Source organism: Drosophila arizonae, chromosome 4 (assembly GCF_054131065.1).
Source record: "Drosophila arizonae isolate 15081-1271.41 chromosome 4, UAZ_ARI_1.0, whole genome shotgun sequence".
NCBI classification, from domain to species: domain Eukaryota; kingdom Metazoa; phylum Arthropoda; class Insecta; order Diptera; family Drosophilidae; genus Drosophila; species Drosophila arizonae.
This window is the reverse complement of record NC_142924.1, coordinates 9,929,029-9,944,060: the sequence shown is the minus strand read 5'-3', so window position 1 is coordinate 9,944,060 and position 15,032 is coordinate 9,929,029. Positions and strand designations below refer to the sequence as shown.

General features: G+C 43.2%; 2 protein-coding genes across 2 annotated transcripts in view; one reads left to right on the top strand and one right to left on the bottom strand.

Annotated features, from left to right (window-relative positions):
- LOC149269096 (uncharacterized) overlaps positions 1–15,032 on the bottom strand; it is a 167,822-nt gene that overhangs the window by 87,786 nt on the left and 65,004 nt on the right. The window lies entirely within an intron of this gene.
- LOC108613443 (uncharacterized) lies at positions 4,722–5,245 on the top strand. The gene has a single exon (XM_018006927.2). The coding sequence runs from the start codon at positions 4,938–4,940 to the stop codon at positions 5,172–5,174; it is 237 nt and encodes a 78-aa protein (XP_017862416.1). The 5' UTR covers positions 4,722–4,937; the 3' UTR covers positions 5,175–5,245.

Genomic DNA, 15,032 nt, shown 5'->3' with positions numbered 1-15,032 from the left:
TCACACATAACACGACAGCGACAACAACATCGACGACGACGACGGCGACGGCGACGGCGACGACTGCTAGACGACTTTGAGGTTACGCCTCTCGCTCTCTCTCTCTCTCTCTCTCTCTCTCTCTCGCTCTCATTCTAAATGTACTATATACATTTATATACACACATGTGCTGGTGTTTGTTTGTGTGTGTGTGTGTGAAGTGCTCCTTTGGCTCGCATGCAAATCAGCGAGGCGACACGAGGCCTGCGACTGAAATGAATGGCGCTACAAACGCGCTAACCAAATGCTCAATTTGATGTCCAACTGATGTCTCTGTGTGTGTGTGTGTCTGTGTGTGTGTATGGCAATTTTCCCCTATTTGCAAGTGAGTGCAGCAACTAAAGGGACAAAACACAGTTTATTGCCATTAATAATTAAATAATGCATAAATTGAAGGAAAAACAGAGAGAGAGAGAGAGAGAGAGAGAGAGAGAGCGGGAGTGAGAGAGAGAGAGCGGCAGAGAGAGAGAGAGAGTAGTTAAGTTTATAGCGAACTGAGGCACAACTGCTTCTACTATTGCCACGGAGGGTGGACATGGAGTTAGTTCATATAGAATTTGATGAGATCTTGATTGCTTGCCTGAAGCTGAAGCCCTTGCCTAAGTCCAATCGATAGCAGAATTTATAGGAAATTAAAAGACTAAAGAAACCTGCCTCATCCTTAGGCTCTAAAAAGTCTATTAATTTCTGGTTTTTATTTATTTTTTAAATATTTATATACATTAGTCTGGATGCCTTGCCCTTATTATAAATGCTAATGAAGAGAATGAAAAAACTTTTATAAAGAAAACTGCCTCAGGCTTAACTCCTAAGCCTCTATCAATTAGATTAGCTCTATACATTTGATGTATATAGGTAAATTTATATATATATATTTATTTATTATTCATTCTCCATATATATTTCACATACATATGTTTTATTTTCGTTTTATCAACGCAGCTTAACCACCTCATCGTTGAAAGTGCTTTTGGTTAGGGCCATTCGATTCCCAGACGCATTTAGTTGTATGGCCGTTATTGGATTTTTTGTCTGACAAACGCCGCATAACTAAATAAAAGCCCGTCGTTCATTTCACCAAAAATAGCAGCTACAACTAACCGCTGTAACTCAAATGCAGCTGCAACAGGAGTAACAACAAATACAATTGAATTTGATATACGAGCGTGCCGCGCCCGATATGCCCAAAACAAAGCTGGGCAGTCTCGTTGTAAGAGATTTTGTTGTTGTTTTAGTTTTTTTTTTTTTTTTGTGTTTTGATTTTGTTGTTTTTGAGGCAATCTATTGCCAAAGCAAATTAAAATTCAAATACGTTGGCATGCTGGTTGGTCATAAGAAAAACAAATATATAAACCCAAAAGCACAGCCAGTGAGAAATTAAATGAAATAAATTTACAGTTGCGATTTTTAATCAAAAACACAAAAAAGCCAACAAAAACTTGCTAACTCCCCGTTGGCAGCTCAAACAGAAGATTACTCATACGCACTGTGAACGGGCACACCCACAGCATGCAACGGGTGCAACAACTACTGCTGCTCCTGCTGCCGCTGCTACTGCTCCTGCTGCTGCTGCTGCTGCTCCTGCTGCAACTGCTGCAATGCAAAACTGTCCGGCATGTTTGATGTAAAAATCCCTCAACTGAAATAGATTTACGTCACTGGCAGCCGGGCCAACTACGTTTGTTAGCCATTTTTCGGTGCTGGCTTCTAGATCTGCTCTATCTCTCCCTCTCTCTCTCTCACTCACTCTCTGTCTCTCCCTATGGCTTTCGGCTTTGGCAATTTATTTGCAAATATTTTTCAGCATCAAAAATATGTGTGTGCTCCCATCCCTCAGCCACTCAGCCACGCCCACTCGCCCACTCGCCCACACGCTGTGCTGCAATTGTGCAGCAGTTGTTAGTTTTTATTTCTTTTTCTAGTTTTATTTTTGTTGGCCGAGCTTAAACTCGGATTTTTGCCTGCTGCCAAATTATATTACGCATACGCCATGTTGCTGGAATTTTCATCAAATTTAAAATCAGTCTCACAACAACACCAACAACAACAACACGAGCACAACATCAACAACAATGCGCACAATTGCAGCTGTGCTGTCTGTGCTCTGGCTTTTGGGCCCGCTGTTGTCCAGCTTTGGTCTGCTCTGGTCTCTGCTGTCCTGCCACTCAATTGCGGCACCATTGACTAATCTCGCTTTTGATTTTCCAAAGCCATTAGCACACACACACACACAGACACAAAGGCACACGCCTACGGACGAACGGCTTTGGACAGTGGAAAATATGACAACAGCAGCGACACCTGCACAGGAAGGACACTCCGTCCAGCTGGACACTAATTCACACAGAGACACGCAGCTGGCGCAAAGCAAATCCAGTTCCAGTTCCCAATGGTGCCCAGCCTGATGAGTTGTCACATGTCGTCGCACTCGTCTACTATCGCACATCGTGTCCAGCCGCTGCGCTCTGCGCTCAGTGCTCTGTGCCTAAGTGCCTGGCTACTAAGCTGCCCATCTCACTTCCACTGCCCCATCTCTATCTCTCTCCTTCTCACTCGCTCACTCTGCCTGCCTGCCTGTCTGCCTAAAAACTATTGAGTCGAAATTATGCAAAGTTTGGCTGCAAATATTTTTTAATTAAAAGCATTTGCACAAGCATCGCTCCGGCTCTAGCCAACTGGCCGCATAGCTTGTTAAATGTCAAAAGCACGCCTCACTGATTTTGCCCAAGTAGAAGGAGCCGCCGGACGACAGAGTGGACTCTGCAAAAAGAGTTGGCATCTACAAAATTCATCTGGCAAAAATTCGATTGTGTTATTTTTTTCCCTCTCCGTTCTCGCTGAGCATAGTTTCGAGCAGCAAGCATGAAGAGTAGTAAAAACATGTCGCATTCACATTCGCATTCGCATTCATTCATTTTCATTTACTGGCATGTTGAGCATACGCCACGTTGTGTGCCAATGACAAGGCTCTGTAACTGTCAGGCTAGATGCGAAGGAGATGGCCCAGAACAGGCATAGGCATATTTAATTTAGTCTCTGGCCGAAATCCAATGAAAATTTGACAAGCTACAATGGGATTTGTCTAACAACTTTAAACTAAAAGCAAATTTTTTTATTTTCTATAAATTCCTTGAACAATTCTCTAAATATATTTTCAATCCGCCTTCATCTACTTTTTTGTTTTTAAATATTTAATTAAATTATCACACATTGCTGGGCATTATTTATGTACATATCCCTTGGCATATTTCTGCTAATTGTCCGCTCTTTATATTATTTCTTCCCATTGTGCAAATCAACAGCTCTGTGAATAATAAATTATGCACTTCCCAACAGCAAAAACACAGCAAAAGAAAAATAAATAAAATAAAGAAGGAGAAGCAGAGAAATCATAAAACCATAGGCGTGGCCGGGCAAACAAAACACACTGATGACAAAAGCCAAAAATATTGCCCAGCTAAGCAAATGCTTAAAGAACAGTAACGAGTGGGACACATAAAAACCAACAAAAGTCTGCCCTCAGGCGACAAGAGACAAGAGCACAACCGAGCAGGACACACAGTACAGTATGGACTACGGACAACGGACTACGGAGTATGGACTGTTCTCTGTTCTCTGTTCAGTGTTGACTGTTGACTGGGCCATGTGCTGCCTCAAGGCTCACTCGGTAGAGGCCCAACAACTTGTCCATTTATGGCGCTTCATTTTAAACAACAAACACTCGGCAAACACTTGCCATGGCACTGGCACGCATCACTTGGCTTGATTTTTAATTGTGCTGCTGCGCATTTCAATTGAAATATGAAAAAGGCGGGAGACTGCCGACCCCAGCGGGACGAGCCAAAGGAAGGGGCTGGGCACGAGCTGAAGAGGCAGCAGGAACAAGCAGGAACAGGCGTAGGCAGCCCACAGCACAGCATAGCAATTCCAACCATGGCTGTGCCTGTGCTCAACAGCTTGTCTGACTGTATGCCAGACAGTCGTCAGTCGTCCGACTCGGCGTAGGCCTTTTGAAGCATAAAGATAACTTAAGTTGTCCCCACAGGAGCTGAGAGCACGAGAGGCAGCAAGAGGCAGAGTTCAGTTGCAAACCGACAACTCGAACGACGGCGGCTGCAAACAAATGACACTGAAGTTCACCTTTTTATGCCAAGTGGGTTGAGCCGAGAGCGAGAGCGAGAGGGAGAGAGAGCGGGAGATAGAGAGCTGTCCTGGGATCTGGCGCTTACATAATAAAGTAACTCAAGTGCGCTAAGCAGTGAAAGCTTTTGTAACGGGTTGTCACTGGGCCGACTGAGACTACAGAGACTACGAGGCTCGGTCGGTCGGTCGCTCGGTCGGTCGGTTGCTGCTCTTTTCTGCCTCTGCCTCTGCTCTGGCTCTGCCACATTAAAGAAATTATAAATATGTCGACAGAGCCGGTCACGTATAAAACTGAGCTGTGTGTGAGTCGGTTTGCTTAGCAGACAATTAAAAATTCCATTTGTGGTATTTAAAGCATTGCACATGAGCGAATTACAAAGACCAAAGTCCTTGGGCCAAAGGGCCAAAGGGCAATGCAAATGCAAGGCACAGCACAGGCCTTGCCTTGCCTTGCCTTGCCTTGCCGGGCTAATGAAATGGCCAGCAGGAGGCGGAGCCCTGGTAAATGACAGATAATAGGCAACGTAAGAGCTGGCAATTTGTCCCACTCGTATAAGTCGAGCAGGCCTCACTTCAATTAACATATTTACACATATTCAGTGTGAATTGTTCGGGAAACAGTCTCACTCACGTACATTTTATTAAGTAGCCCGTTCAACTAAAATCTAAGCCTGAATAAAATTCCATTACATCAGCGATAGTTGTGAACAATTTTTTTTTATTTTGGACTATACTGTTTTATACGGCTGCAAGCATGCTGAAAATTCCTCAGAGGAACAAACTGCCGTCACTGACGCCGCGACCGATCAAAATCGAACGGCCGACACCCAGAAAAAAGCTGAACTTCATTAAGCCGGCATACGTAATGCCAAAGAAGCCAACCAGATCGGAGGAGATTGCCAATATGACTGCCGAATTGAATGAGCGCTTGATTACACTGCAAACTCGCGTCGCTGAATGGAAGGCCCTGAGAGAGAATAAGGATGAATAGAGCTTGTTATTAAATACATTGTTTTTAGCCGGAAATGCACAACAAATTAAATAACGTTTTCAGACGGACAATTTCGATTTAGGCTTTGATTCATGCAAAGAATCGCGAACTTTTCGGCATCCATTGATCTGCTTTAAAATCAACTGAAAATTCTTCAAAGACCTCAAATCATTTGTTCAGTTGATTAAATTTCGAGCCAAACATTTCGCTGGCTCATTGGCTATGCATGCTGCAGCGCACTTAATTGCATGTTTTAGGCCAAAAACGCATAATTGATTTAAATGGCAGACGCAGACGGGCGTGCAACGCACTGAGCACGCTGAAAGGCCGCTATCAGAACAATTCCCAGTGCTGAAATCCATTCGCCGATCGCCCCAAAAGATAATGAATGGCATAATGGCAGCGAGGCCCACAACTGTTTATTGGCAATGCGCGATTCGTGCGGCCGACCACATGGCGTATGTGTAATATGCCAAGCATAAACAAATAGAGCCCCGGCACAGTCCATAATTATGCACGCCCATGTGAGGCGTGGCGCATTGATTGAACGCCAAATCACTTAACCCAATTCGAAGCCCCATGCATTGGCAACAACTTGGCAACAGCAGCAGCAGAAACCTTTTTTTCTCTTTTCTTTTCATCTTTTCTTTTACTCATTTCATTTTCCTTCCCTTCTTTTTTTTTTTTTTTTTTGCCATGCGATTTCTATTGCCGCAATCGAAGCTGACAAATGGTCGATTGGCAGCTTAATGGCAGCCACGCTTTCCGCTTTGGCAACGAAGATTCCGAGCTGGCTAAGAAACATGCTAAATAGCAGAATGCCTCAGTGAGCCTTGTTGCCGTTGCAGCAGCAGCTGCTGCTACCGCGTTCTCAATGCTGTATAAATTTTAATTTCCTCTCTGCCTGGCTGCTGGCCAAAGCTGCTGCCAAAGCCAAGCCCCAAGTAAGCAATGCAAAGCAACTCGAGCCCAAACTCCAACTTCAACTTCAATTGCAATGTGGAAACCCCAAAGTGATAGCTGCAGCCTCTCAATTTCGGGCTTGGGCAACAATTGTTGCTGATTTAACACAAAATACAGCCAATCTGCTGTTTGGAGACGGGGCCCAAAGGGGCTGACGCTTTGGATATTTGTCAATGTCCAAGGCAAACTGTTTTGGCACAGCTTCGCCTGCCAAATCTGAATCTGTGTGTATGTATGTGTGCGTTTGTGTGCTTTATAGGTTTATTAGTAAAGTCTGTTTGGCAGTGCCTTTAGCAATGATTCGGTACATAATTTAGAGCAAAGCATACTAAGTACTCGTCGTCCTAAGTGCCCGAACAGCAGCTCACAGTCCATTTATGGCAAATATAATTAAGATATTATAATGGCAGAGCTAATATGCAATATTATACATAAATATAAGAACAGCACAAAGAGAGGCAATGGCAGCTTACCAGCTCCAGGGTATTTTCATTCATTATCTCTCTCTCTCTCTCTCTCTCTCTCTCTCTCTCTCTCTCTCTCTTTCTCTCTCTCTTTTAAGTATATGTCTAATAATTTGTGTTTTACTAATTTACTGACGTCTACTTAATATGCTCGACTTTATGGCGAGGGGTAGAGAGTTTTTTCTTCAACTCTTGAAGCGCATATGTTTATCGGCTACATTTTAGCTTCTACAGTTGCCTTTAGCTGGCTCGACTTGGCTTGGCTCGACTCGACTCGACTTGGCTTGGCTTGTAGCTGACCGCACATAAAACAAACTTTGCGGTTACTTAATGAAGCTGAAAAATTGCCTTGGTTTTCTATTTTATTTGCACTCACTCACGCTTGCGCCTCGACACACACACACACACACACACTCGCACACTCTTTGCCGTATCACTTGCTATTGCTATTGCATTTTTTCCTGCTGCTCTTCGTAATTTTCTTGCCGTTTGCTCTCCTCGTTTTTCTCTACTTTTTAACAGCCACAGACACATTTTAAACGCTTTGCGGTGGGTGGCCCTCATCTCTGGCAGGCGAGCAGCCAAAGCGTCAGCTCTGCCATTTGCCATCTACTATTTATGCTGAGTGACTGTCGGGTGGGTCTGGACCTGGGCTGCCATTAAACAGGCCGTCAGGCGGCAGGCGGCAGGAGTAGGTGAATTCCTTAAGTTACCTACTCTTCACTCTCATCGAGTCTCCACTGTACACACAACTTGAGCCGGAGCCTGCTCCACAAGAGGCAACTTTTGAGCCACTTTTACAGCCACTCGCGCACTCATAACCACAGTCTGTGGCAGGCATTTTCAGGCACTTAACTTTCGAGTTTATCATACCAATTTTTATTTGCATTTTTTGCAACATTTCATTTTTAACTGCCGAACTTTGAGACGGCATATTTCTTGGCCTCCAAGTTTTTCGAATGGTCTCCAACGGCCTCTTACGGCTTATTAAGTGGCCAACTCGATGCTGATGACACCCGTGCGTGCTCTCTCTCCCTCTCTCTGAACCTTGGGTCATATGCAAAGTGAAAATTTAATTAAATACGCGCTTGCACTCGTCGATCGCCTCAGCTGACCCAGCTGCCTCAGCTGCCCCAGCTGCCCCATAAATAATTGGCGCTGATTTGTAAATGTCAGCGGACAGTCGACGCCTCGAACTGGTCAAAACGGCGGCGACTGTAGCTGAAATCCAAACTGTCCGCCATGTTTGCCACTTCATTCATCTATCTTAAGTGCACACACACGCACACACACACACATGCACACACATGTATATGTTTATGTGTATATACAAACGTAGCCGAGTCCGGTCGCTGGCAATGTTCGGTCCTGCTGGCGCCATGCAAAGTGCATGTGTGTATATGTGTGTGTGTATGTTGTATGCTTTGCTAATTGGCCAAGCAGGCAAGCCAAGGCATGGATAGCATGTGCCTGCCCTGCTCCCTTCGCTCTGCCACCCAGCTCCACCTCTGCTCTTGATTGATTTGTATGGCTTAAGCTGAACGCGCGAGCAGACGCACGATAAACGGTGTAAAATTAATTAGTCACTGCCATGTGCGGCCGCCGTACACAGATGAGTCTAGTATTCGGTTAGCTTGCCTCTCGCATTTGTAAGAGACTTGTATATGAGTGTGTGCGTGCGTGTGTGTGTGTCGCCTGGCTGTCTGACTGTCTCGCCGACTCCTGCTGCCTTCAGTCCCCCCCCTCTCTCTCACTCTCTCTGTGTGTGTCATCTATGCTTTGTTTATAAATAAATAAATGAGCGGACTTACGTAGCCAGCCCCAAATTGGCCATGGCCAATCAATTGCAGTCAGAGCAAATGGCCTGGCCATTTGTTGTAGCCAGCGCCAGTCTTTAAGGTCTCCTTCAAGCACTCTTTGACTCCATCGCGCCTGTTAACGACTGTCAATTGATTTGGTTTGATGCGAGACTCCAAACTTTCATTCGGTTCGCCTGCCGCTGGCCAACTAAACAGAAAGTTTGCTGAAAATTATTGACACGCCGGCAACACAACAAGTTGGCTGCGAGCTGGCCAGTTTCATGTATTAGTAGGTGCTGCAGCCGCAACGACACGATAAACATTTTATTTCACATATTGCCACTTGCCTGGCTTGCGGTCAGCGGTTCGCTTGGGTTCAGCTCGAAAATGCTGTGACAAGTCGCCAAATGGCGCGCCGCTTCGTTTCATTTGCTGACTTCACACAAAACAAAAATAAATAAATAAAAAGTAGAAGTGAAAATAAACTATTTCCTCGGCAGCATAAAGTTTATTGTTGTTTATTGTGCAGAAAAGACAAAGTTTTATCTGGCTCGAACCAAGTGCTTTTGGCCAGAAAAATAAACGAAAATTGCATTTAAGAACTTCAAGTATCCCAAATATTTGCCTGAATTGCCTCTTCTGCTGCAAACACACACATGCACACCCATACACACTCACTCACTCATTTCGATGCTCGCTTCATTTAATAACTCTGAGCTGCTTGCAACGCCTACAAAAAGCGAGCAGCCTGCCACGAGCCTCTTTCCGCCAATTTGTGACATTCATTGTGTGGAGTACGACGCCTAGGCGGTCTCTGCGGTCTCCCGGTCTCCTGCATGCAATAAATCAATCAATATCCTGCCTAAATATATGGCCGACCGCCCTGGCCCCTCCACCCCATGGGCTCGTCTGCCACACTGTCTGCAACTCGACTTCGACTTCGACTTTAAGCCCGAAAATTGTCTGACGTCTGCGTGTGTAAAGCCCGCCTGCCTTTCCGTTTCTTAGCTGGCAATTTGTACTTTTTGCTTCTTTATTTTTCTTGATTTTTTCTGGGTTTTCTTCTTTTATTTTGTATGTGTGTTTGTGTGTTTGGGACATTGATAAACATGTGTCCCTATGAACTTTGCAGTTGTCTTTTGTTTACCGCAATGTTTGCGGCCTGAGCTTTTTATTTGTGGACAGTGGTTAGCCTTTGCTCCCGTTGCCCTGTCGCATGTCCCTCTCGGCTTACCAGCTCACTTGCTCAACTGCCTGCTGCTCAGACAGGATATTATTGTGTGAGACTGTCTCTGTGTCTCTGTCAAGCTGCTTGCACAGTGCGTTTTAAATCAAATGTCAATTGTAATGAACTCAACTCGACTCAGCTCGACCAGCAGCAGCAGCAGCAGTAAAAAATGCAATCTTCTCAAAACAGAAACTTCACAGATGCTGAGAGATAGAAAAAGTTTTATATGTAGTTGCGCATGCAAACCCAAAGAGCCATTAATTACGCTCCACACAAGAGATATCCAATGCATATTGACTCTGAAGGCGCTCGCCATAGATAACAAAGAGATGAGAAACTTTCAGCTAGAATTTAAATTTATATGCGAATATCTAAGCTACACGCTCGGTGTGCGTGTGTGTGCGTGTATGCTCTGAAACGTGTGAAAGAAATGGAAATTGAAACATTTCAACTTACCCATGAGATGCGAAATGGACTTGGCGAAACTTACCTGCAAGAGAGAAAGCAAATTGTATTAGTATGTGAAAATGGAATAAATGCTAAAAACTTCAACCATAAACTAAAACTGCAAAACACTTTCAGAGCAACAACAATTGTTATATCAAAAACTAACTTTAGCAATTATGCAGAGTTTATTGAATTTCTGGCCACAGGCAGAGCCTTAAAGCCATTCACCTCCAGCAGCAGCAGCTGCTGCTGCAGCACCTGGGCTCGATTTGTACCTAATTCCCACATCATCAACAATTGACAACATATGAGCCGCATTTTTGGCATACAAACGAGGGAACAAAAGGCGGCACACAAATGCCAAATATGCATAACGGCCGAAAACCAAAACTATGCCTGCCGCACCGCCCCCCGCCCGCCAACATCTTACTACTATCTGGCATCCAGCATCGAGCGGGATGAAAACAAAAACCTGCAAAAGCGATAACAAAACAATATAAGAAAATAAAAGAAAAGCCAAAAAAAAAAAAAAAAACAAAAGAATTTCTGGCACAAGGCCAAGTCGCTGCCAAGGCAGAGCCGAAAGTACGACTGAGTATCGAAGCGGTAGAGGCAGGCATAAAATATTCGGGACTCGAGCCAAGGCTGGGCAAAGGGCAAACAATAAAAGCAAAAACCCCAAGAATTACTAAGTATTTTGTATTGTTTTCAATTGTTTGTTGGCAGCCAAGCATAAATATGATATTGATGAGAATGTAGATGCCCAACGAGACTCTGGCCAGGCACATGCACACACTGCCAACTCTATATATCCGTATGTATTACCATCTTAACGTATTCATGAATTTAAGGCTGCCTTTAAAAAATAAAAACAACAACAAAAACAAAAACACAACGAACTTCAATCAATTTCGCATGCAAGCTGCAAGTGCAGCCAAGCAAAACGTGTAGCAACACTTCTAATAGCCCACAAGAAGTTGGGATTGGGCATGGCAGTAAACTGCAAAATGGGGCAGATGCAATGATTCGTCGTCGTCGTCGAGGTTTGATTTATTGCCCAACCGCACACAGTCAAACACACTAACACACACACACACACATAGTCACACACTCCCATGCATGTATAGCCCGCGCCTCTGTGGCTTTGGGTTAGCTCCACTTGACACTCGCCGCTTTGTGGCGCTCCAATCAGCGTAAGTTGATTGAACTCTGCATAATTTAGAGCAAGCAGCTACCCTTATGTATGTGCAGGACACGCAGACAGGCGAGCAGCCTGGCAGCCTGGCTGCCTGGCTGCCTTCGGCTGTTGACTGCCGTCATTAACGAAATTGTGCAAACTTGCCCGGGCTGCATCGCTCTGTGCGCCAAAAGAGAATCTCAACTAAGATATTATACAAATAAGCATTGAACTCTGTGGCAAGACTGCATTGGGTGGGCTTTAAGATCCAGTGTGTCTTGCTGTGCATTATAATTCTTATATGCATATATATTCTAGCATCGTAATAAGAGCGCAATTCCAGAGTCAATGCCTAGTCTAGACTCGATACTTATAGTTCCGTAAGTCCCCAAGTTTCTCCTAGCATCTTTAAATAGTTGCTCTCAGTTTGCTCTGCGTTTAGTATGCGTTTGACAAGTTTTCGACTAAAAATTTTGGGAGCTCAGTTGCTCGGCTGGCTATTAAAAACTTGCAAATACCAACGACGACAACGCGAGCAACTTTTGCTGGCCTCGATGCGACGCAATGCCGTCGCAATCGATCATTGGGGGTTAATAAAACGCAGGCAAAAGGCTTTTAGGGACGACGCGACGCGGCAAAAACCAACTTGCGGCACCTAGTCAAAGCCGACTTACCACAGGTGAATGCGTGTGAGAAAAAAAGACGGAAAGCGAACTAAACCAGAGCAAGACAGAGAGAGAAAACAAAACCTAAAACTTCAAATCGTTTCAGTTTTTACTGCCATAAAGGAGCCCTGGTATTTATGGCGCTGCAACAAAAATAATGTTGCATACTGCGCGGGGCGCGTGATTTATGCGAGTGCGAACAGAGTTCAAAGTTTTAAATGCCAGCCAACGCATATGCACTCTACACTCTACGCTCTGCCCTCTACACTTTGTAGGGGTCTAAAAAGTTGGCCGCAATTGACCACGCCCATGCCGCCCACATGACTCAACCGAACTGGAGAGGGAGACTAAGCAAACTTAAATAAAAACTTGATTAAATATGCACGCACGCACGCGCCCTCAGTTTTGTCAAATGCAATTTCTAAATACAAATACACACACATACGCATACATACACACACACACACACTCACACAGTGCCAGTGAAATGGCGTTCCCCAGTTTATAATTAAAATCCATTCACGCGCATGCTACAAATTTTTGCCAGCGTGAAAATTTCTGCAATAATTGCACTTGAAGAGTTGCAATAAAAATCGATTTCTAAAATAAATATAAGAAGTTTATGCGAATTCAAAATTCTATACATAAATGAAGAAGACAATTATGATGATTACGAATTAATTAAAATAATTTTGATGTAAGAGTTTAGGTGAAAAATGTGAAGCAAAAAAATCAGAAAAAATAAGTGGAATCAGATATTGGATACATGTATTTATAAAATCATAATTTATTAGATAAACTGAAAGAAAAAATGATTAATTGAAAGTTAATTAAATTAGTAATTAAATAATTTAACAAATGAATAAAAGTTTCTAAATGTGAAATGTAAACAAAAACAAATGACAAGAAAAATAACTTTAATAGACAGAGATATATAATATAAATAATATAAGATAAAATAAGATTCTCTTGACAACATATTCTGCCCCATTTTAATCTCTTGCAAATTTTAATCTTTATTTTATTAAATTCAACTTTTATTCATGAATTGAATATAAATATTTGTTTTATGCATAAGCACCAATTTTCATTTGCTCCCAAATTTGTCAATGCCTTTAACTGGTTTAAGTTAGAGCCAAACAATGTCCAAATATGCAAGTGTGTGTATGTGTGTGTGTGTGTTGTGTTTTCCTTTCAATTGTTCACTTGAAATGCAAGTGCAAGTGCTAAGGCAGCTACAGCAGTGTAAATCCTGTTCACGCATCCTTGCAGCTGCTGCTGCTGCTGCTGTTGCTGTGCAAGACTTGTAAATTGCATTTGCAGCCAATTTACACAAAATTAAATTGAATTTACGCTACGCTTGCACAAAATATCAATGAATGTCATGTAACAACGCTGCGAGCGACACACTGCAAAAAAGAGAAGAAAAAAAAATGGAAGCGAGGCAGACAACCTAAGCAGGGAGACAAAAAGAGAGAGTGGGAAAAGAGGGGGGGAGGGAGAGCTTGGAGCCCTGACAAGCGAGTCCTGCACGCCCACAAAAAGTCAAACTGCATTTTATCAAAATTCAAATGGTATTTTCTCTTTGCCGTCGTCTGCTTGTTTAGCATGCGTGATAAGCAGCTAGCAAAAAGCAGTTGCTGCAACAGGAGCAGCTGCGTCTGTGGCAGGACAGCACAGACATGAAGGACCTCGCACACCCTTACACACACACCCACACATACACATGTTGTGTAGTTTGTTGCATAGCTAAACAACTGAGCTGTGGGTGGGGGCGTGGGCGTGGGCGTGGGCTAGTTCTGTGGCATGAAACAGCCGCGTGTGTTGCTGTTGCACGCACCAGGCGTCGCCTTGACTGACGAACTTGCAACTGGCGCTACGGACAAACTTGCGCTGCAAATCACACGACTTTCCTCCTCCCATACATATGCACGTGCAGCAAATGAATCAAAACTTCGGGCAACCAACTTACAACACTCAGCCACTCTCCAACTCGACAAGTGTTGAAATGTGGGCGTGGCTGTAGCTGCTGGCCATGTTGTTAAATAGTTAGCCGCAGCATTGTGAAACTTGCAACGATTTGCATTTAAAAGCACAGATATGGACAGTTGCTTAACTCTCTTAATTATCTTTAAGATGTGGCACAAGAAAATTGTTGATAAGCGTGCAAAGAGAGAGGGAGTTAATGAGAATTGATTATAGGAGAATGTAAAGTATGAAAGTATGTACATAGATTAGTTTTAAATTGAGGTATACTTTGCTGAAACTCTGAAAAAACACTCAGAGAGCAAACGATTGTGTCGGTTCTTCAACGAGTTCGTTAGTGATCGGCTGGAAACTTTTTCTTCGCTCTGGTATTTATATTGTTATGTGTGGGAGGGCTCGCTAAACACATTCGTGAATATAGTGTGTGCTTATAAAGAGCGTATGCACTGAGTATGTGACTTATTTGCTCACTTTCTAAGTCTCATTGGGCGAACGTCAATCGTGTTGCTTCCTCAACGAAGTTCGTTGAAAGAGAGTCACACGAAGAGTTCGACTAAAGGCGCTCAGCAGGGGCCATAATCAAAGCAAAAAGGCCAAATTAATTTATACTAAAGGTCTTATTATATTCACACATATTTCCTTATTCGGAAATGAACAGAATGACTCTCCTTTTGATTGTTTCTACGACACGAGTGGCTCAAACTTTCAGTATGTCTATATATAAACCTCATTCTTTTTTCTTATTCACATATATGTATATTCAACTATAAAAACTCACATAAATATCAAAGCCTCAAGGTTAATCGCATCTTTCAATCATGATTCAATCCTTTTAAACACTTTTCCCATACGATGCCATTCGGCTGTCATTATCCTTGGCCTGCTATTTATTTTGATATTGGCATTAAATGCTTGGACAGTGCTCAATTGTTATTTTGAATTGGGTATATCGTTCGTTTAATTATTTTTGTCGCAATATGATTTAAAAAATTTTATTGTCATAATTGTTAATTTTTGTCATATAAAGAGCAATTAATTTCAGCCCCAACTACTACAGCTCATTTGCTCAATGCTGTTGCTGTTGTTGTTATTTACGTTGTCTGCGGTTTTAATCTGGAATCGCTTAAAA

Coding starts and splice junctions, on each gene's coding strand:
- LOC108613443 (XM_018006927.2), top strand. CDS start 4,938: ATGCTGAAAATTCCTCAGAGGAACAAACTGCCGTCACTGACGCCGCGA.